General features: G+C 43.7%; 1 protein-coding gene across 1 annotated transcript in view; it reads left to right on the top strand.

Moving 5' to 3' along the window:
* The window catches only part of NDUFA9 (NADH:ubiquinone oxidoreductase subunit A9), a 48,407-nt gene that overhangs the window by 20,107 nt on the left and 4,380 nt on the right, over positions 1 to 23,920 (top strand). Inside the window, exons 5-9 of the mRNA XM_073621306.1 lie at positions 1,337 to 1,478; positions 4,591 to 4,693; positions 5,781 to 5,848; positions 19,234 to 19,310; positions 21,866 to 21,961. Coding sequence (XP_073477407.1) covers positions 1,337 to 1,478; positions 4,591 to 4,693; positions 5,781 to 5,848; positions 19,234 to 19,310; positions 21,866 to 21,961 — 486 coding nt within the window. The remainder of the gene's footprint in view (positions 1 to 1,336; positions 1,479 to 4,590; positions 4,694 to 5,780; positions 5,849 to 19,233; positions 19,311 to 21,865; positions 21,962 to 23,920) is intronic.

The raw sequence follows: 23,920 nt of genomic DNA, 5'->3' as shown, positions 1-23,920 counted from the left end.
GTTATACGTCGGCAGAAGGGCACGTCCAGGCAGAATCACGTACCTGTACGTTGCCCTTTAAGAGGCGGCTTGCAGGCGCGCGCGTGCGCCTGCAAGCCAGGAGCACGCCAGGAGCCTCATGAGCGCGATCGCGGGGATACCCGCGATCATCTCACGAAGAGGAAGAACGGGGAAATGATAATGTAAACAAGCATTTCCCCGTTCTGCCTAGTGACACTGACACTGATCACAGCTCCCTGTAATCGGGAGCGGTGATCAGTGTTGTGTCCCACACAACCCCTCCCCTCCACAGTTAGAATTGCTTCCTAGGACACACTTAACCCCTACAGTGCCATCTAGTGGTTAACCCCTTCACTGCCAGTCACATTTACACAGTAATCAATGCATGTTCAATTGCACTGATCGCTGTATAAATGTGGTCCCAAAATCGTGCCAAAAGTGTCCAATCTGTCCGCCATAATGTCGCAGTCACGAATAAAAAATCGGTGATAATAAAAAGTAAAAAATTAATAAAAATGCCATAAAACTATCCCCTATTTTGTAAACACTATAACTTTTGCGCAATCCAATCAATAAACGCTTATTGCGATTTTTTTTATTTTTTACCAAAAATATGTAGAATACGTATTGGCCTAAACTGAGGAAAAAAATTTTTTTTATTTATTTTTTGGGGATATTTATTATAGCAAAAAGAATAAAATACGTTTTTTTTTTCAAAATTGTCGCTATTTTTTTGTTTATGGCGCAAAAAAAAAAAAAAAAAGAAAGAAAATGAGGTGATCAAATACCACCAAAAGAAAGCTCTATTTGTCGGAAAAAAAGGAAGTCAATTTTGTTTGGGAGCCATGTTGCACGACCGCGCAATTGTCGGTTAAAGCGACACAGTGCCGATTCGCAAAAAGTGCTCTGGTCTTTGGCCAGCCAAATGGTCCGGGGCTTAAGTCATAATGTGCTAGTATGCATCGCTGAAAAAAAAAAAAAAAAAAAAAAACCTCCAGCGAGAATTCTGGCAGTTTTCTAAAGTCCATTTACAGTATGCTTGTTTTGGGTCTGTGACTTAAGAGTACTAAAATCGGACACAGCTAGGTATCTAGCATTTTCAGGAGGTCAGCAATGGCAACTTTTGTACTTCAGTCATGACATTCACTTCAAGAGAGCAACCAATAGGCATTATTACAGCCTTCCTGACTTCAGAGACGAAGTGTTAACGTGTAGTTGCAGATTTAAACCGTTCCATCAATAAAATGTATTCCAAGGAAATATACACTATTTTTTTCTGTACACCAATTAAAATGCGATAGACACTTTTCTTAAATTATTATCTCTTGTGTTTTAGAAACTTCAGTTTTGAAGATGTGTTTGTGACGATCCCTAAAAACATTGCTCTGTTAGCTAAGGAGGCTGGAGTGGAAAAATTCATCCACGTGTCCCATTTGAACGCTGACATCAAGAGCCCCTCCAGATACCTGAGGAACAAGGTGACCAAGGCAGGAATGTTTACTGCTGAGAGAAAGACCTGATCCTAATGTGAACCTGTCAGTGTGCTCATATGGCAAATGATGTACCTAAATAAGAAAAACATCAGGTTCTCTTTATATGGCACTCTGATACTTTTCCCACAACTCCCTAGTTTCTGTGATTGCCTGACAAAGTCTTTTTAAAAGCCATGCGTCTACAAATGCAGTCGTATGATCGTCACAATTCATCCGCCCTTTACAACAAGAGCTGCCTTGCGTTAAATGGCACACTATATACAATTTGTAATGATTGCCCTCCTTTGTAGGTAATACGACTACACGAGGTGCGACTATGGTTGCTCATGCAATGATCAAGTGGTTGGATTGGTGCTAGGCAATTTTACCGCACCTCAACCGCTCCCCCTTTTGTTGCCGTCTTGCTCGGCAGGCGAGTGCCACCCATTCAAGTGAATGGGGCTTATTGCAACCGCCCCGCAATTGTGCACATTGTGTGCAGTTGAGGTGTGCTTTTTCAGTATTTAGGGGGTCAAATCAGGCAATGAGAAAGTGATACACATCCTCACCACTTGTCTATTGCTGTCCAAAGAGCGATCAGAATGCAGATCGTGCTTCAAACAGCAAAGCAAGTGTAAACAAGGCCTTTTGCTTCTGCTGACATCAAAGCCTTGCCTAGGCTTGAGCAGCAATACAGAATGAGTGAGTCTATGCAGTGCACTTCAGGGCCCTTTCACTCCATGTGCAGTGGCTGCTGTTTTTCTGCACCTGGTCAAGGCCAGTCACTGCAAGCACACATAGAAAACCATTGCTTTCTATATGCCTTGTTCTCTTTGCAATGCTGGTGTAATATGTGCTGTGGAAACATGCAAATATGCTACATTTTGCTGCTGCTGATTGTATGACACCTCAGGTTATAATGCCCTACAGTTCAGAGGCCCGTATAGAGTGTAACTTTCTACACTCTTAGGCTACTTTCACACTGGGGTGAGGGCCGCGTCAGCGGTAAAGCTCCGCTAGTTTTATCAGCGCTTTAACACTGTTATAGCGGCACTTTTCAGGCTATTGGGGGGCAGTTTTAAACCCCGCTAGCGGCCAGGGAAAGGGTTAAAAGCGCCCGTGTTGCGGCGTTGCCAAAGCGCTGCCCATTCATTTCAATGGGCAGGGTGTTTTGGGAGCGGTGTATACACGGCTCCCGCACCGCCCCAAAGATACTGCTTGCAGGACTTTTTTTCCCGTCCTGCAAGTGCACCACCCCAGTGTGAAAGCACTTGGGCTTTCACACTGGGAAGGCATGAGAGGTGCTTTGCAGGCGCTATTTTTAGCACTAAAACATCTGAAAAGCGCCCCAGTGTGAAAGGGGTCTTGATGAGGTTAAAAAAACTGTAATCAGTGCGATGTTCTGAAACAGCAATTTTTTAGCAAACCCCCCCACAGCCTAGTAAAATGACATTAGCCTGTGGCTTTTGTGACTGGGCCCTTAAAGTGGAATTACACTGCATCTGAGCACCACAAACCAAAAATGCTATTTAATGTAATTTTTGTATATTCATAGCATACTCATCCATCCATGTCTCAATGCTTTATTTTGTTGAGAAATCACTTTGAAAAACGCCCCTCCTAGCATTTCTGGAAGTGGCCATCTTGACCAAGGACAGATGGTTCATGTAGCATTTACTTCCTGGAATCTACCATGCTCAGGCATACAAGCAGGAGAGGGTGTTCTTAGCTGAGAGAGCCCCTCCTGAAGATTCCTGGGATGTATGACATTTGTCTAGGCATGTGTTTTTTTGGTTTACAACCACTTTAACAATAGTCAATGTTGATTGAGAGCGTGAAGTTAATGATCTAAGTCTCACAAAAAAAAAAAAAGGGATCAAACTTCTTGACGCATTTCAAGCTGCTGTTACCTATAAGGCTTATGAGTAAGCTCAAGTGAAACATACCAAGGCATTCTGAAGGGTTTTTTTGTTTTTTGTTTTTTTCTCAAGTGACTTGCCGTTAAACAAACCTACTTATCTCTCCACAACACTGCTTGAACTCACTCTTTTGGATTTGTGGCTAATGCTAGGTGGCATTGTGTCTAGACCAGTGGTTCTCAACCTTGCTAGTGCCGTGACCCCTTATTTTCATAGCCTGGGTTGTCAGCACCCAAGGCAAGACAAGTCATTTGCGCTCCTAACCCACGGAAATTTAGTGCTCCCCGAGTCCCTTCCACTCGTACAGTATTAAAACCCCTTATTGTACATTTTAGGATGTACCACTCCTTCTCTTTGTTCTCCTTTCTTTCCCTTTTATCCCCCTCTATCCTAAATTTTTTGGTCCCCCCCCCCCCATCCCTCTCTCTAGCTGTCTTTCTTGTTCTTTCTCTTATTCTTTCTCTCCCTTTTTCTTTGTTCCTCCCTCTCTTTTCCTCTCCCTTCCATGTATTCTCTTTTTTTCCTTCTCTTACTCCTTGATGAGGGTGGGGGGAAATGGGATGAGTGGCAGTGCTGAGGGGAGTTCTGATCAGCCAACTTAGGTGCTCTTGATCCGGGTCATCTGCTAATGATGTGATGTGTTACTCACTGTGTCTCCGACTTTGTGGTGTCTCGTAGCAGTGACACCTATGCCGAAATCAAGAAATGGGGTCTCCTCCAGCCCCTCCAACTTAACATTCCTCACCAGTCAGCTGACCTCTAGTATCTGGCCCCCAGCCATGGCGTGAACTGAACGGGTGGCTGCAAAGAGGCTAAGTGGGCAGCCACAGGCTCCAGGGACAGCCCTGCTGGGTGGCCGCAGAAAGACTGGGAGAGCGGTGCGGGCTTCAGGAACAGCCCAGGATTCGATGACCCCTGGCAAATCATCGTTCGACCCGCGAGGGGGTCCTGACCCCCCCAGGTTGAGAACCACTGGTCTAAACCTTATTAATCGACACATCGTGCCACCAAGCATGCAGGAGGAGGCAATGCTGTCATATCTACAGGCTGAAGAACTAAAAAGAAAGGAAATGGATAAAGCTGGAGTTGGGCTTTAAAGCCAGCTTGTTGATTACATATTGGCTTACATTGTCTGTTTCATAAAAAAGATAGCTGATCTGATTTTGTGGCATCCTTTTTAATAAATGCTTTGTTAATAGGCAATTGGAGAAGAGGCAGTGCGGGAGGTCCTCCCGGAAGCCATTATCGTTAAACCCTCAGAAATATTCGGTCGGGAGGATAAGTTCCTGAACTATTACGCAAGTATGACTCTTGAGTTTCTAAACATTAGCAAGCATGTGTCAGTGTTTTAAAGTGCCACCTGTAGACAAAAGTATACTGCTGAGGAGAGTAGTGGAGGGAGACTTGAATTGATTCCCCAACGGTGAAAATTTTCCAAAGTGTCATGTTGACTGCCTACATTAGTCTTCTGTACCTCCTAATGTTCACCGTTTATTTATAAGAGTGTCATTGTTTAGTTTAGACCCCTTTCACACTGAGGCGTTTTTCAGGTGCTTTTGGGCTAAAAATAGCGCCTGTAAAGTGCCTGAAAAACGTCTCCCCTGCAGTCTCAGCGTGAAAGCCTGAGTGCTTTCACACTGGGGCAATACACTGGCAGGACATTTAAAAAAATCTCCTGCTGGCAGCATCTTTGGAGCGGTGTAAACACCGCTTCTAAACCGCACCTGCCCATTGAAATGAATGGGCAGCACCACCGCCAAAGCGCTTTGCGGGTTGTTTTAACCCTTTTTCTGCCGCTAGTGGGGGTTAAAAGCGCCCCGCTAGCAGCCGAAAACCTCCGTAAAAATGCTGGTAAAGCCCTCCTAAAAATAGCGGCCGACGCCACAGTGTAAAAGCAGCCTTAGAGATAGATAACATCTTTTATGAGTTCAAGCCTAATTCAGTCTGCTTACCTGTTAGTCTGTTTTGTGCCTAGTTGTGGTGTAGGCACTGTCTAAGGCTGACCATACAAGGTTCCTGCTGAACCGGCCGAGATTCGAACCATTAATGAGCAGGTTAAATGTGCCAAGTTAATCGATAAACTTGGGTACAGCCAGCCTGCCGGATTCTCAATTATCGCTAGTGGCTGCTATAGTCGCTAGCGATAATCGTGGTCTTCTCCTGACGGGGACGGCTTCCCCTGCCTGCCCCCGGTCCCCTGCCGGGAGAAGTCCATCGCTGATTCCCCTGTCAACACTGTCTGTGTTGATGGGGGAATTGTGCAAATTTCTTTCCTGCAACCAGAAGAAGTTCACACTGTGTATGACCGGCCTAAATACTGGTATGCAAATATTCTACAATGTGCCTATAGTGAACTTTGTATCCTTTTATATATTGTTGTTTCCCCTAGACATGCGCTGGTTTGCTGGAGTGCCGTTAATAGCTTATGGCAAGAAGACGGTAAAACAACCTATTTATGTGAGTAATAATGAAACCAAGTTGGTCTGTTTCTTTTTAGATTCAGATTCCAGTGCCTGTATGCTTAGGGCTTCTCCTAAACCTGGATGCAGCTAGTTAGTGGCCTTAAAGTGTTTGTAAACCCTCACATTGTAAAACAACCCATTCAGTTTAACCACTTCAGCCCCGGAAGGATTTAAACCCTTAATGACCAGGCCAGTTTTTGCGATAATGCACTGCATCGTTTTAAATGACAATTGCGTGGTCGTGCGACGTTGTACCCAAAACAAAATTGTTGTCCCTCCCCCCCCCCACAAATAGAGCTTTCTTTTGGTGGTATTTGATCACCTCTGCGGTTTTAATTTTTTGCGCTATAAACAAAAAAAGACTGACAATATTTAAAAAAAAACAAACAATATTTTTTACTTTCTGCTATAATACATATCCAAAAAAAAAATATAAAAAAAAACAAATTTCTTCATCAATTTAGGCCAATATGTTCTACATATTTTTGGTGAAAAAAAAATCGCAATTAGTGTATATTGATTGGTTTGCGCAAAAGTTAGAGCGTCTACAAAATAGGGGATAGGTTTATGAACTTTTGTTTATTTTTTATTGTTTTTACTGGTAATGGCGGCGATCTGTGATTTTTGTTGGGACTGCGACATTGCGGCAGACACATCTTACTCTAAGTGACACTTTTTGGGGACCAGTTATATTATTACATTGATCAGTGCTAAAAAAATGCACTGATCAATGTATAAATGACACTGGCAGGGAAGGGGTTAACACTAGGGGGCGATCAAGGGGTTATCTGTGTTCCCTTGGTGTGTTCTAACTGTTTAGGGGATGGGCTCACTGGGACAACACAGAGATCGCTGTTCCTGATCACTAGGAACAGCAGATCTCAGTGTTGTCCCCTGTCAGAACGGGGATCCGCCTTGTTTACATAGGCAGATCCCTGTTCTGCCTCTCTGTACTGCGATCGCCCGTCCTATTGCATGAAACGATGTACAGGTACACAATAGTATATGTACTGTGGCTGGTCAGCAAGTGGTTAAAATTGTAATGAAAGGCAAAACATTTTTTTTATAGTTATAAAAAAAACATTATACAGTCAGGTCCATAAATATTGGGACATCGACATAATTCTAATCTTTTTGGCTCTATACACCACCACAATGGATTTGAAATGAAACAAGACAGCAAGAAACGCTAGACAAAGTTTCAGAACCTTACCAGTTTTGTCCAAATCAAAACTAAGATTTTGGCTAAAATTTAAATTGTTTTTTTTTTTTTTTCAAGCTTGTAAATTCTCCTTTAATAATATGCTTCTACAGTCAGGTCCATAAATATTGGGACATCGACACAATTCTAATCTTTTTGGCTCTGTACACCACCACAATGGATTTGAAATGAAACTAACAAGATGTGCTTTAACTGCAGACTTTCAGCTTTAATTTGAGGGTATTTACATCCAAATCAAGTGAACGGTGTAGGAAATACAACAGTTTGTATATGTGCCTCCCACTTTTTAAGGGACAAAAAGTAATGGGACAGATTAACAATCATCCATCAAACTTTCACTTTTTAATACTTGGTTGCAAATCCTTTGCAGTCAATTACAGCCTGAAGTCTGGAACACATAGACCTCACCAGATGCTGGGTTTCATCCCTGGTGATGCTCTGCCAGGTCTCTACTGCAACTGTCTTCAGTTCCTGCTTGTTCTTGGGGCATTTTCCCTTCAGTTTTGTCTTCAGCAAGTGAAATGCATGCTCAATCGAATTCAGGTCAGGTGATTGACTTGGCCATGGCATAACATTTCACTTCTTTCCTTAAAAAACTCTTTAGTTGCTTTCGCAGTATGCTTCGGGTCATTGTCCATCTGCACTGTGAAGCACCGTCCAATGAGTTCTGAAGCATTTTGCTGAATATGAGCAGATAATATTGCCCGAAACACTTCAGAATTCATCCTGCTGCTTTTGTCTGCAGTCACATCATCAATAAATACAAGTGAACCAGTTCCATTGGCAGCCATACATGCCCACGCCATGACACTACCACCACCATGCTTCACTGATGAGGTGGTATGCTTTGGATCATGAGCAGTTCCTTTCCTTCTCCATACTCTTCTCTTCCCATCACTCTGGTACAAGTTGATCTTGGTCTCATCTGTCCATAGGATGTTGTTCCAGAACTGGGAAGGCTTTTTTAGATGTTGTTTGGCAAACTCTAATCTGCCCTTTCTGTTTTTGAGGCTCACCAATGGTTTACATCTTGTAGTGAACCCTCTGTATTCACTCTGGTGAAGTCTTCTCTTGATTGTTGACTTTGACACACATACACCTACCTCCTGGAGAGTGTTCTTGATCTGGCCAACTGTTGTGAAGGGTGTTTTCTTCACCAGTAAGGATGAGCTCCGGCGTGTTCGCATGGCGCACGTGCCGAGCCCGCCAGGAAGTCGGCACGGCGCAGCGCTAATCACAGGCAGGGAGACATTTCCCGATTTCTGCAGCCGCACATCGGGAAATGTCTCACTGCTTGTGATTAGCGCTGCCCCGTGCCGACTTCCTGGCGGGCTCGGCACGTGCGCCATGCGAACACGCCGGAGCTCATCCCTATTCACCAGGAAAAAGAATTCTTCGGTCATCCACCACAGTTGTTTTCCGTGGTCTTCCGGGTCTTTTGGTGTTGCTGAACTCACCGGTGCGTTCTATCTTTTTAAGGATGTTCAAAACAGTTGATTTGGCCACACCTAGTGTTTTTGCTAGCTCTCTGATTGGTTTGTTTTGTTTTTTTCAGCCTAATGATGGCTTGCTTCGCTGATAGTGACAGCTCTTTGGATCTCATATTGAGAGTTGACAGCAACAGATTCCAAATGCAAATAGCACACTTGAAATTAATTCTGGACCTTTTATCTGCTCCTTGTAAATGGGACAATGAGGGAATAACACACACGGCCATGGAACAGCTGAGCAGCCAATTGTCCCATTACTTTTGGCACATATACAAGCTGTTGTAATTCCTACACCGTTCACCTGATTTGGATGTAAATACCCTCAAATTAAAGCTGAAAGTCTGCAGTTAAAGCACATCTTGTTAGTTTCATTTAAAATCCATTGTGGTGGTGTATAGAGCCAAAAAGATTAGAATTGTGTCAATGTCCCAATATTTATGGACCTGACTGTAAATACCTTTTCTTTCTCGAACATCACGGGACACAGAGCCACAGTAATTACTGATGGGTTATATAGGTATCACTGGTGATTGGACACTGGCACACCCTATCAGGAAGTTCAACCCCCTATATAATCCCTCCCCCTTTGCAGGGATACCTCAGTTTTTACGCCAGTGTCTTAGGTGATGGACGTGTAAAGATGTCCTGTGCTGAGCTCCAAAGGGAATATCCTGATATCCTATACTGGGGCAAGCCAGGCGAACCGGATCCATTCAAAGTGTCTTTTCATGGCCGAATTGAATGGTACCCGGGCCTCGTGTCCGAAGAAACAAGGTTTTACCCGTAATGCTTCTCTTTTTAGAGAGCTGGACCCCGCAGATCAGAAAATGGCTTTAAACTTCCTAATTTCTGGCGAGGTGCTTTACGGTCCCAGAACTGTTGGATCCCCCTACTGATGGGGGCCCCAGTCTCTGACGGTTTTTTCAAACGGAGCCCACCGTGAGAGGTGAAGATTGGGTCTGTGTAAACAGCACCCTGTGGCTGGATAAGGTAAGAGGAGATTCCACAGAATTTTTGAGTTCTAGTGGCTTTTCTCCTTTAAGGTAAATGCATGCTATGCCTATTGTGACCACCGGGGGCTGCCAAGAGCACAAACCTACACATGCTGACTCTGTCTCAGGTGTTGTAATCGCTGTTTATGTCCCAGCGTATCAAGCAGGCTGCAAACAGGTAAGGTGGAAAGGGGGATTTCTCATGTTTGAATGTTCCCCCCCAGGCTAGAGAGGGGCCACAGGGGTCTAGAAAGTGGTTATACCACCCGGGCTCTGCGGCCTAATGGCCACCATCTCTCAAGATAGCCGTTCAGGCAGATCTTGTTACCAGCCTCCCTCCCCCCCCCCCCCCCCCCCCATCCCCAGCCTTTCTCCGGAAGCATGACAGGAGAGTCGGCAGCGCGGGAAGCACTCGTTTTTTTCAAAACTCGAGGGGGGGGGGGCGGTAGAGGAGGGGGCGGGACGTCAGCACAGGTGCTTAGACTCCCACTCAGGCCAGCTGCAGGCTATTAGAGGCACTCTGTACAGGTGCACACAGCCTTCTGAGAGACACAGAGCTGACGGTCGCATGTAAGGTGGGACACAGGCATTCTCCTAGGCAGCATTTACTGAAGTAACACCAGACTGAGCATTGGGTAGCAAGGCTTTTAGCCAGACTACATCACTCAGCGGGCAGTGTTCATTTGTATACCTCACACCTTGTTGCTTTGCACTATGGGTAGAAGAGGTTCAAGCACCCCAGGAACCAGAGACACTAGGGGATCTCATTCAGGTTCTGAGGGCCCCCTGTCGGCAGCATCCTCCCCCCCTAAAGATGGGCCAGGGACGGCTAGCCAGGGAGAGCCATCGGGGTCAGGGGCTACACCTGCTTCTGGCACTTCAGCCCCTGTATATATTACACAAGAGGTTTTTTCCTCAACCATTAATGGTCTAGAGGAAAGATTAATGGCCGTGATTACGTCTTCACTCAGTGGAAGAAAACGCACTAGGCTTTCCTCTGTTCCCCAAGACCCTAAGACAGAGGAGCTCTGGGATAAAGGAGATGAATCCCTTTCAGAGGATCGGGATGGGATGGATGATTCCTCTTCGGAGGATTCAGGTGGAGAGGGACCCTCTGCGACTTCCCAAGAGGAGAAAGTCTTAGTGCAGATCCTCACTGGATTGGTCCGCTCCACATTTAAGTTGCCCATACCTGAAACTGCTAAAGAATCCTCTTCTGCTTTGGGGTCACTGAAACCTTTCCAAGCAGCACATGCTTTTCCTGTTCATACTTTACTTGAAAAGCTTATTTATTCTGAGTGGGATCACCCAGACAAACGTTTTTTTCCGCCGAGAAAGTTTTCAACACTTTATCCGATGGAAGAAAAGTTTATTAAAATGTGGGGAATACCGGCTATTGATGCCGCCATTTCCTCCGTAAATAATAGCCTGACTTGTCCTGTAGACAATGCTCAGATGCTCAGGGATCCTGTAGATAAAAGGATGGAATCCCTATTGAAGGATGTTTTCTCCTTAGCAGGATCAGTGGCCCAACCTGCAGTAGCAGCGATTGGAGTCTGTCAATACTTAAGAGACCATGTTAAGCAGGTCATCAAAGTATTACCTGAACAGCAGGCCCAGGGGTTTGCTAACCTTCCAGCGGCCTTATGCTTTGTGGTTGACGCCATTAGAGATTCTATCGTGCAAACCTCCCGTCTTTCACTGGGGTTGGTGCATATACGTAGAATCCTATGGTTGAAAAATTGGTCAGCCGAAGCACCATGTAAGAAGCTACTGGCTGGGTTTCCATTTCGTGGTGCAAGGTTGTTTGGAGAGGACTTGGATAACTATATCAAGAGAATCTCTTGTGTGATAAGCACTCTCTTACCTGTCAAGAAGAAGAGTAAGCGTCCCTCTTTCAAACGGACTCTTTCCCCAGCGCCGGGGGCTTCAGCCTCCAGGCAGTCTCGACGGCCGCCTCCATCGGGGTCCAGAGACAAGAGTCAACCCCAGGGACAAAAGAAGTCCTGGGGAAAGAAGCCTACTAGGCAAAACACTAAGACCTCTGCATGAGGGAGCGCCCCCGCTCACTCGAGTGGGGGGAAGACTGCGACAGTTCTCAGAGCTCTGGCACGAGGACTTCCAGGACAGATGGGTAGTCTCCACGGTAACCTTAGGGTACAAGCTGGAGTTTCAGGAATTCCCTTCTCGGTTCCTCAGATCAAATGTTCCCAGAGACCCAGAGAAGAAGCAGTCGCTCCTTCTAGCGTTAGAGCGACTTTTGTCGCAGGAGGTCATTATGATAGTTCCCGCAAAGGACCAGGGATTGGGCTTCTATTCCAACCTTTTTACGGTCCAAAAGCCAAATGGGGATGTCAGGCCCATTTTGGACTTAAGGGATCTGAACCGATTCCTAAGGATTCAATCCTTCCGCATGGAATCAATTCGAACAGTAGTTCCCACCCTGCAGGGAGGAGAATTTCTGGCATCAATAGACATCAGAGATGCATATCTGCATGTGCCCATTTTTCCTGCTCATCAGAAGTTTCTGCGCTTCGAGGTAGGAGGGCGCCATTTCCAGTTTGTGGCTCTGCCTTTCGGGATAGCCACTGCACCTCGAGTGTTCACAAAGATCTTGGCTCCTCCTCTGGCCAGATTAAGGGCTCAGGGTATAGCTGTCATAGCATACCTAGACGACCTGCTCTTGATAGACCGGTCGGTAGCCTCTTTGAATGGAAACTTGAGGACCACGGTCAGGTATCTAGAACACCTGGGTTGGATCCTCAACTTAGTAAAGTCTTTCCTAGGGCGGCACAGTGGTGCAGTGGTTAGCACTCTCGCCTAGCAGTAAAAAAGGGTCGCTGGTTCGAATCCCAACCACGACACTACCTGCCTGGAGTTTGCATGTTCTCCCTGTGCCTGCGTGGGTTTCCTCCGGGTACTCCGGTTTCCTCCCACACTCCAAAGACATGCTGGTAGGTTAATTGGCTTCTGTCCAAAATTGGCCCTAGTATATGAATGGGGACCTTTGATTGAGGGTAGGGACTGATGTGAGTGTGCGATGTACAGGGTTAGGAACAAGGGTCAGGGTTGTAGACACACACTCACTCAGGTTGAACTGGATGGACTGGTGTCTTTATTCAACCTTACTAACTATGTAACTATGTAACTAAAACCAGTAAGAAGACTGGAGTATTTAGGTCTGATTATAGATACAAGCCAGGAGAAAATATTTCTACCCCAGGCAAAGATCACTGCTTTGAGAGAGCTGATTCTGACAGTAAGGACCAAGAAGGGTCCCTCAGTCCGCCTTTGTATGAGGCTACTAGGGAAGATGGTGTCTTCATGCGAAGCAGTTCCCTATGCTCAGTTTCACTCAAGAATGCTGCAACACAGTATTCTGTCGACCTGGAACAAGAAGGTTCAGGCATTAGACTTTCCGATGCACCTGTCGCATGCGGTGCGTCAGAGCCTCAATTGGTGGCTCATACCCGAAAACCTGCAGAAGGGGAAATCCTTTCTACCGGTTACCTGGACGGTGGTAACAACAGATGCCAGTCTGTCAGGTTGGGGAGCAGTTCTGGAACAGGCTGCGGTCCAAGGGGTATGGTCCAAGACAGAGAGGACCTTACCCATCAACATTCTGGAGATCCGGGCGATACATCTAGCTCTAAAAGCCTGGACTATCAGGCTACAGGGTTGTCCGGTCAGGAACCAGTCCGACAATGCCACAGCAGTGGCTTATGTCAATCATCAGGGAAGCACCCGGAGCCGAGCTGCTCAAAAAGAGGTGAACCAGATCTTAGTCTGGGCAGAGATGCATGTGCCATGCATATCGGCAGTTTTCATCCCGGGAATAGAGAATTGGCAGGCGGACTATCTAAGTCGCCAGCAGTTACTTCCAGGGGAATGGTCTCTGCATCCCGACGTCTTTTGGGCCATATGCCAAAGATGGGGGGTTCCAGATGTAGATCTCTTTGCATCCCGATTCAACAAAAAGATAGACAGATTTGTGGCAAGGACAAAAGATCCTCTTGCATGCGGGACGGATGCGTTGGTGATTCCGTGGCATCGGTTCTCACTGATTTACGCATTCCCGCCTATTCTGCTACTACCACGACTCCTTCGCAGGATCAGGCAGGAAAGGAAGTCGGTACTTCTGGTGGCCCCCGCTTGGCCCAGAAGGACTTGGTATGCAGAAATAGTAAGGATGACGGTGGGTTCCCCGTGGACCCTACCGGTACGCCCAGACCTGTTATCTCAGGGTCCAGTGTTCCATCCTGCCTTACAAACGCTAAATTTGACGGTTTGGCTATTGAGACCCACGTTCTGAAGAGTCGTGGGCTCTCAGGTCCTGTCATATCTACCTTGATTAATGCAAGGAAGCCAGCTTCCAGGATGATTTATCATAGAGTCTGGAAGGCTTATATAACCTGGTGTGAATCCAGAGGTTGGCATCCCAGGAAATATGTCATAGGTAGAATCCTTGATTTTCTACAGATGGGATTAGAGATGAAGCTGGCCTTGAGTACCATCAAGGGCCAGGTTTCTGCTTTATCAGTATTATTTCAGCGGCCACTTGCTTTGCATTCTTTGGTCCGAAACTTTATGCAGGGGGTGATGCGTCTTAATCCTCCGGTTAAAGCGCCCCTAAACCCCTGGGACTTGAATTTGGTCCTGGCTGTGTTACAGAAACAGCCTTTTGAACCAATAAGTCAGATTCCTTTGGTCTTGTTGACAAGGAAATTAATTTTTCTGGTGGCCATCTCTTCTGCTAGAAGAGTATCAGAATTAGCAGCCCTTTCCTGTAGGGAGCCTTATTTGATTATACACAAGGATAGAGTGGTACTACGCCCTCATCCTAGTTTTTTACCGAAGGTGGTTTCTGATTTTCATTTAAGCCAAGACATTGTTCTACCTTCCTTTTTTCCAGATCCTTGTTCTCCGGAAGAGAGATCTCTACATTCGTTGGATGTAGTAAGAGCAGTTAAGGCCTATCTAGGAGCAACTACTCAGATCCGCAAGACGGATGTTTTGTTTGTGCTGCCAGAGGGTCCCAATAGAGGACAGGCAGCGTCAAAAGCTACCATTTCTAAATGGATTCGACAGTTGATCATTCAAGCTTACGGTTTGAAACAGAAGATTCCTCCATTTCAGATCAGGGCACATTCCACAAGGGCTATTGGTGCTTCTTGGGCAGTGCATCACCGGGCCTCTATGGCTCAAATCTGCAAGGCCGCAACCTGGTCTTCAGTTCATACATTCACCAGATTCTATCAGGTGGATGTGAGAAGGCATGAGGATATCGCCTTTGGGCGTAGTGTGCTGCAGGCAGCGGTACAGGGTCCTCAGGTCTGATTGCACCCTACTTGGTCGTGGTTCCCCCCCATCAGGTAGCATTGCTCTGGGACATCCCATCAGTAATTACTGTGGCTCTGTGTCCCGTGATGTTCGAGAAAGAAAATAGGATTTTTTAAAACAGCTTACCTGTAAAATCCTTTTCTTTCGAAGGACATCACGGGACACAGAGGTCCCACCCCTCTTCTAATACACTATATTGCTTGGCTACAAAACTGAGGTATCCCTGCAAGGGGGAGGGATTATATAGGGGGTTGAACTTCCTGATAGGGTGTGCCAGTGTCCAATCACCAGTGATACCTATATAACCCATCAGTAATTACTGTGGCTCTGTGTGCCGTGATGTCCTTCGAAAGAAAAGGATTTTACAGGTAAGCTGTTTTAAAAAATCCTATTTTTTTTTTTTTTTACATTTCCTCTATTCTCAGCTGCATAAGAGGGGGGGGGGGGGGAGAGAAGCAGCAGTATACTGAGCTTCCCAGTGAATAACCGTGCCGCAGGGACAGGACAAGTCTGATCATTGGAGGAGAGCAGGCTGAGTTCCCAGCACAGCTAGAGAACTGACCACAGTGTGCTTGCCTGCGTAGTGTGGTCAGTTTTGAATAAGAAAGCAGAGGGAGTGGCAGGAACACCAGGGATTTCACACAAAGGAAGAAATACAAAGAGATCATGATACTTTCTTATACAAGCACATGGTACAACAGGAACATATCAGGAATATAAAGAGTTGGAGTAACAAATGCTTTAACCACTTCCGGACTGCCCACCATCGTTATACGTCGGCTGTTTGAAGAGGGATATCGTTGTTATGGCAGCAGCTTGCTGCCATAACCCCGGTATCCTCCTCTTCAGTGAGAGGTCCAGTTTAAGATAAAAGTGGTCCCTGTGGTGGATTCGCCGCAAGATCACTTTTATCGGGGCTCCAGGGCTTACCGGAGCTGTCAGCAGCGGCGGAGGCAATCGGATCCTTCCTGTGGCCTGACATGGAGATGAGTAAGGGGAAGATGGCCCCCACCCGTCTCCATATCATTGCAGGGCGGAAGCGACTTCAAAACGTCACTTCCGCACATAGCTCTTAAAGGGCCATTTTTAAAAATTTTTTTTATTGCATTTTAATGTAAATATGAGATCTGAGGTCTTTTTGACGCCAGGATCTCATATTTAAGAGGTCCTGTCATGCTTTTTTTTCTATTACAAGGGATGTTTACATTAATAAAAGTGACACATTTTTTTTTTAAACAGTGTAAAAATAGAAAATAAAAGGTAAAATAAATAAGAATGAAAACAAAAAATTTTAAACGTGCCCCGTCCCAACAAGCTCGCGTGCAGAAGCGAACGCATACGTGAGTAGCGCCCGCATATGAAAACGGTGTTCAAACCACACATGTGTAACTTAAATCATGCAACCTGTAGAATTTTTTAAACATCGCCTATGGAGAGTTTTAAGGGTAAAAGTTTGTCGCCATTCTACGAGCGGGCGCAATTTTGAAGCGTGACATGTTGGGTATCAATTTACTCAGCGTAACATTATCTTTCACAATATAAAAAAAATTGGGCTAACTTTACTGTTGTCTTATTTTTAATTCAAAAAAGTACATTTTTTCCAAAAAAAGTGCGCTTGTAAGACCGCTGCGCAAATACGGTGTGACAGAAAGTATTGCAATTATTCTCTAGGGTGTCAGAAAATAAAAATGTATAATGTTTGGGGGTTCTAAGTAATTTTCTAGCAAAAAAAAAAACAGTTTTTAACTTGTAAACTATAAATCTCAGAAAGAGGCTCGGCCCTTAAGTGGTTAAATAACTTAGCCCAGCCTTAATTTTGCAATAAAAAGAATATATAAAAAAACTTGGTCCATTCAAATTGGATATTTTTTTTTTTTTTTTTTAAACTTTGAAAAATAAAAGTGCTAGCTAAGAACGAATATCAAGGGATATCTAATACCATTTGCTTAACAGAAAAGCCTCTTCTCTGTGGGCCTCTAATCCTGGACCCTGTTACTAACCGTTCAGTTTCTCTGGCTTTGGAACTTGTCCCTGAACATCTTTCATCCCTCTGACTGATGATCGTGTTACTGTGGCACTCTCGTTGTATGGGGGGTGGGTTTGGTTCATGGACAGGTGCATTTGACCTCCTGACCTGCATTTGACTTGCTTTAACCACATCAGCCCCGGAAGAATTTACCCCCTTCCTGACCAGAGCATTTTTTGCGATTTGGCACTGCGTCAATTTAGCTGACAATTGCGCGGTCGTGCAACGTACCCAACAAGCTTTCTTTTGGTGGTATTTGATCGCCTCTGCGGTTTTTATTTTTTGCGTTATAAACAAAAAAGAACAACGATTTTTTTAAAAAAGCAATATTTTTTACTTTTTGCTATAATAAATATCCCCCAAAAATATATAAAAAAACACATTTTTCCTCACTTTAGGCCGATATGTATTCTTCTACATTATTTTGGAAAAAATAAGCGTATATTGATTGGTTTGCACAAAAGTTATAGCGTCTACAAAATAGGGAATAGATTTATGGCATTTTTATTATATATATATATATATATATATATATATATATATATATATATATATATATATATATATATATATATTTTATAATTTTTTTTTTTTTACTAATAAATTGCAGATCTCCGCCATTACATCGGGACTGCGACATTATGGCATACACATCGGACACTTTTGACTCTATTTTTGGATCATTGTCATTTATACAGTGATCAGTGCTATAAATAGCCACTGATTACTGTATAAATTACATTGGCAGGGAAGGGGTTAAACTCTAGGGAGCGATCAAGGGGTTAAGTGTGTCCTAGGGAGTGATTCTAACTGGGGGGGGGGGGGGGTGGGCTACCACTGACATGACAACGATCACTGCTCCTGATGACAGGGAGCAGTAGATCCCTGTCATGTCACTAGGCAGAACAGGGAAATGCATTGTTTACATAGGCATCTCCCCGTTCTGCCTCTCCATCTCACGATTGCGGGCTACCGGCACATATCGAGTTTGCGCGACCCACGGGCACGCTCCCGCAGGGTGCGCGCGCCCGCATGGCGGCAAATTCAAAGGGACGTACAGGTACGAGCCATTCTGCCGACGTATATGTGTGTGCGGCGGTCGGCAAGTGGTTAAGCTGTTTCTGTATTCTAATAAACTTATATAAAGTCTATGAAGAGGAGGGAAGCAGCTCACACACAGGACACAGGCCCTAAAACGGACCACTGCAGACATAAGCACTTCCGTTTCTTCACCCCCCTTCACCATGCTACTTTAATCAGCTGCTGCATGTAGCCCTATAGCCCTGTAGTGGCCCTATGTAAGCTATGGGCCACTGGAGTTGTAGTTTATACAGGAATATAAACTACCCCGCTGACAGCACTGATTAATTTGTTGCAATCACAAAGCTTGATTTAAATGCTCCTGCATACATGGAAATAATAGCAAGCACTTGTTGGTCCCTATTTTTTAGATCGGACATTTACATATAAAATTTTAAATGCCTGACTGGTTTGCTGGGAGAGTTTCCTGTGTCCCCTGTTTGACTGTACAATCTCCTTTAGCTGGCCATACATGTAACAATCTGACTACTATTTTTGTACAACCCCCTTTAAATTGGCTACAGCCATGAAAAGTGAGGGCCTGCCTAAACAATACATTTGGTGTGTATACAATCAAACAGGCCCCTGCATCACCTAGTTATTGGTAGAGCTAAAATATTGTACAGTCTAATTGTAATGTGTGTGGGAAGCTCTGGATTAACCAACAAGTATGTAGTGCGATGGAATAATTTGGGCCATCCCTTGCACTACCTAGTAATGGATACAGTTTTATTGGAGATAGTACAGCGAGATTGTTACAAGTCTGGCCAGTTTTAGGAGGAGATCCGGTGTCATCTCTGAGCATGACTTCTTAGTTTGGTTCCTGCGAGTCACAAACGTATTCATATCTCCACGTCTGATTCTTTTATATTCTGAAACAAGAGGAGTGGAAATACCCGGTTGTAGCAGCGGTATAAACGAAGCTGGGAACTGTTTGTGGGCAAAGGGTTCCCAACAGATATTAAAGCCAACCCGACAGTCTCCACCTATAACCAAAATAACTTTGGGTGCTATCCCAGTTAGTATCTTTTTGTCCATTTTTACTCCTTTATTCAGTTATAGTGATTACTATTCAGTAGTGGTGATCAGAGCACTACGATTTTTTTTTGATTTTTTGATTTAATTGTTTTTGTGAATCTCCATTTAAACTTTTTTTGTCTTTGTATGTAGCAAAAGATTGATTAGTGCTGTTTTTACAGAATGTAACAGGAATTTTTTTTACTTTTTTAGGTAACAGATGTTGCCCGAGCTATAGTAAACATTGCCAAAGACCCTGACTCGATAGGAAAGACCTATGCTTTAGCTGGGTAAGATATGTTGTTATTCTCTGTTTTAGTATCTTCTACACAAGTATTGCCCTTGGTGCTACTCTGCTTATTATTATTGTTTGTTGCTGTCCTTAGACTGTCACTCCACCCAGAAATTGTGTTTTGGTTACAGATGCATACAAGTGAAACACCTGCTTGTATTTCTCAGGGACTGCAGCAGCAAGAAATCCTTGTTGCAATGAATGCCTCCAAGTACCTTTGCCATGACATGCCACTCCACTTATGTGATACAAAACACAAGCTAACGGTTTTCTCCGGTTTGTGCAGAGATGTATGTGATGCTTCCAATATGATGACTGCCCTGCTAGTCATAGATACTAGTGACCCCTGAAGGGTAATTTTGAGAATTGCACATCTCCTTTTTTGTATTTTAAAGGGTATTTCCACGTTTGCAGCCAAACTTGGATTAGACCTACCTTTTAAAGAGTAACTCCACTTTTGTTGAGGAAAAAAACAAAACAAATCCCCTATGGGTGATCAATGTACATTGCAGGGGTTTTAACAAACTCCAAGTTGCCTTATTGAATTGAATTATACAGAAAATGACATAGCTGCAGCTTGAAAGGGAAAGGTGTTTTATTTATATATATATATATATATATATATATATATATATATATATATATATATATATATATATATATATATATATATATATATATATATATATATATATATACATACACACACAGGCGGTCCCCGGGTTACAAACAAGTTAGGGACTGTAGGTTTGTTCTTAAGTTGAATCTGTTTGTAAGTCGGAACAGGTACATTTTTTAAGTGTAGCTCCAGCGAAAAAAAACATTTTTAAGCTTTTTGGATAGCATAGGGAAGGGTTAACACCCCTGTAACATTTGTTTTGCTGTCTGTGCCCCTGTTCAGAAGATTTCACCTCACTTTCTGTCCCAATGACAATTGGATTTTGAAAATTTTGGCTTGTTGTGGAAACAAGCCTTGATGATAAAGCATCAGTGGAGACACCTTTTCCCCATAATAGCTCTTACAGGAGTGAATTTCCCTTCCTAGGGGTAGATTTCCTCTCACTTCCTGTTGTCTCCCTCCGTTTGTAAGTAGGAGTCGTTTGTAAGTCGGATATTTGTAACTAGGGGACCCCCTGTGTGTGTGTATATATGTGTGTGTGTGTGTGTGTGTGTATGTGTATATATATATATATATATATATATATATATATATATATATATATATATATATATATATATATATATATATATATATATATGTGTGTGTATTGTATTTCCACAAAATTGGAGCTACCCTTTAAATTTGTTACATGTCCTCATTAGCATAGCATGATCTAAATAAAATGTAAACAAAAATTGCAGCTTACCTTTTTTTTTTAGATTCTCTTTTCTGGAAGTTCCAGCAAGGAAAAATTCAGCTTATTTCTTTTTCTTATGATCCTGGGGAGCTGTGTTTGCCTTAATTAACCCTGCCTGTACTGCGCAGGCACACATCTCATCTATTTTATTAGATCTGAACACTGTCTTGGCAAAAAGTTTAGGAGCTAGGCTTCACTATTGTATGGAAATGAGAATTGGATTCCGCCAGTCCCCAGACTAGTTATTAGTACAGATCACACTGAGCTAAAAAATGATTGCAGTCAGCCATATGACACCTTCTCTGCAGAAACACAGAAGTAGTAAGAAGTTATATGACTGCAAAAGTAGAAATAAACATTAACCCTTATGTGTGTCTAGCCAAAACAAATGTGTAAGTTTTTGAGGAAGAATTCGAAACCCTGTCAGGTTTTTTCCCTCATTTCCCTTGGTGAAAGAATTCCTCGGTTTGAAGTGGTTATACTGGGATGATGGCTGCAAGGGGCAGTGGGCTTTCTTATCAAAGTAAACTGAGCTGCTTCACAGCTGCTCGGTCACTTCTACAGGGTGCGGAAGGGCCCCCCTCCCACCTCCCCCTTCATCAGGCTCTCCCGTGCGTTTGGAGAACTTGGTACCGCTGCTGTTAGAATCACTGGTACACCGCGAAGAGAGGAAGATACATTTGTACCCACCTCCGCTCTGTGATATAAGAAACAGGAAGTGACAAGGATTTCCTCACTTCCAATTTCAGTTTGTTGTTTACAAGCAGTTACTGGCTTGTAAAGCATCTGATCAAACCGATCTTGGTTTGTTTAGATACTTTTGAACGCAGCGAGATCTGAGGTCTGATAGACTTAAGATCTCTCAGTAAAGGGGACATATCATGCTTTCGCAAGCAGTGTCCAGGAGCTTCCTGCTAGCCAATGACAAAGCTGAAGCTTAGCTGAGCTGGGAGAAGTTAAGCTTGAGCAGGAATGCCTGCCTTTGTTGGCCAGTGGTTATTCACCTGATGGTGGGGGCATAATCCAAGTAGTCATGAAATATCATGCCTTCTGTGATCTGAGACGTACTCCTTGAAAAGGATCCTACAGGTAAACCAAAAATTCTAATTTATTGATGAAGGATCGGCACTCCTTTTTTTTTTTATGTTTTTGGTTTGTGTTCCAACTTCTAATAGTCCTAATGTCTTCTCTTTAGACCTAACCGATATCTCCTCCAGGACATGGTGCGATATATTTTCGCTGTTACTCACAGACCTTTGTTCCTGTATCCATTACCTCGCCCTATCTACCAGTAAGTACACTGTAACTATCACTATAAACTTGTTTGGATACATAGTATTCATTACACAGGAATGCATATACTGGCGACTTTGTTATTTTTTGCACTTTATGCACAAAATTAGGACTGGTGCTTGCCCCCTCTGTTTTCCTTTTATTGTTTGCTGTCCTAACCATTGGATATTTTGCTGGTTGGCAACACTATCTGGTTTAATTTTATCTTTTTTATGGAGAGGTAATGTCTCTCAGGTGCACATTTTGTGATCAAACTAAAAAATATTTTAACATTGATCCTCTTGTGAGTTATGTAATGTCAACAGATCTAGTTGTGAGTTTGAGAATTTTCTGTTATGACAGAAGTGTTCCGTGCATGGAATCATACCAGTAAACCAATTATGAACTATCCTAACGAGAGCACAGGCATTAGATCTAACTATGTACAATTATGTAGATAGCTTTGTCTGTGCAAAAAGACTTTTTGGGCAATAAAAGGAAAGTGATGTCACCTCCCAACCATCTTCAACCAGTAAACACTTTGCATTCATTCAGAAAATGCAAAGCATTCTCTGAGTGGCACCCATCCTCAGTAGCCAACCTCCTGTGTTCACAATGCATCAGGCTAGCTGCTTAGCACAGGACCCAGAAGGAAGTGGAGATCACTGGAGTAACAGTGTCTACAATGATTTCAAGAGTACAGGGGCATCAGCCAGATATAGTATATACTGTACATAGTTACATTGGTCCAAGCTGGACCAATGTAGTCATGTAGAATGTTACCATGTCTGGAAAAATTCTTTAAAGCTGAACTCAAGACAGATATAAGAGGCACAAATAATGCAGCTTTACTTATTGATCCATCATTAGATGTATTTTTAAATGGAATAAATGTAGGTACCTGAAATTGAGTGATATTAGCCTTGCTGTCTCTCTATGACATGCTGATAAGAGGAGAGAACAGAGTGATAGAGAAAGGAGATCATCAGTCTGCTGCTTCTCCTTTCACTACCCAGTCTTAGGCTGAGGGAAGGACAAAACCCGTAATTGTTTAAACTGCAGAGCAGGGCTCCAACCCTGCCAGACAGGACTGTGAAGTATGGCAGAGCTGTGTAAATCTCAGGGCTGAAAGAAATAAAAATCCTTTGTCAGGAAAAAACAGCTCCCATGTATGTTTGTTTTTATTGATTTGCCCAGAGTTCAGCTTTAACATGCCAATGTGGCTGACATAAATCAAAAGGAGGTGGGTGACTGCTTAGGGACCTGGGGCCACATGCGACCCTCTGGGGCTCTCTGTGTGGCCCTCAGGGGCCCCTGCATAATACCATTCTGTGTTTCCCTATTTCCCTTTTATAGCAATTTATTTCTAACGGTGTTATGTAATGTGTCTCCAGTCTTTGACTGACTGTCTTCTGAAGCATATCTCCAGTTTTCAATAACTCCTATAGCATGTTCAGTCTGTGACCATCTCCTGCAGCATGCCCCCAGTCCTGACTGTCTCTTGTATCCTATCTGCAGTTTATATATCCTATGGTGTCTGCTGTCTGAATATTCACAGAAATTTATGTGTGGCCCTTTGGTGAGGGCCATACTTGAGGCCTCCCAGATCAAGAAAGTTGACCATTGGCTTGCAGTCCTTTGGTACTTATTGTGCAGCTCTCAGACCTCAGCTGTCAGTAGTGGGAACAAAAGCATTCATTTATAAAGTGGTAATAGCAGTTATTTCTACTAGCCTCATGTAACAGGTTTTTAGTCTCTCACTGCCTTCTGCAGCATGTTTTCAGTAAAACCTGTAGCATGTCTGCACTCTCTGATAGTCCTTTCTTGCATTACATATACTGAACTTTGCATGTGTGGTTCTTTTGGTGTTATCAGGAGCCATGATTGAGCTCAATCACCGGCTTGGGCTTGAAAACTTGTCACTGATTTTACAGGTAATCAAGCCTGATTCACCCATAAACTGTCATTCTTTTGAATT

This window comes from Aquarana catesbeiana, linkage group LG03 (genome assembly GCF_042186555.1).
Source record: "Aquarana catesbeiana isolate 2022-GZ linkage group LG03, ASM4218655v1, whole genome shotgun sequence".
Classification (NCBI taxonomy): domain Eukaryota; kingdom Metazoa; phylum Chordata; class Amphibia; order Anura; family Ranidae; genus Aquarana; species Aquarana catesbeiana.
Note: the sequence above shows the minus strand (reverse complement) of the source record. Positions and strands in the feature narration are given on the sequence as shown.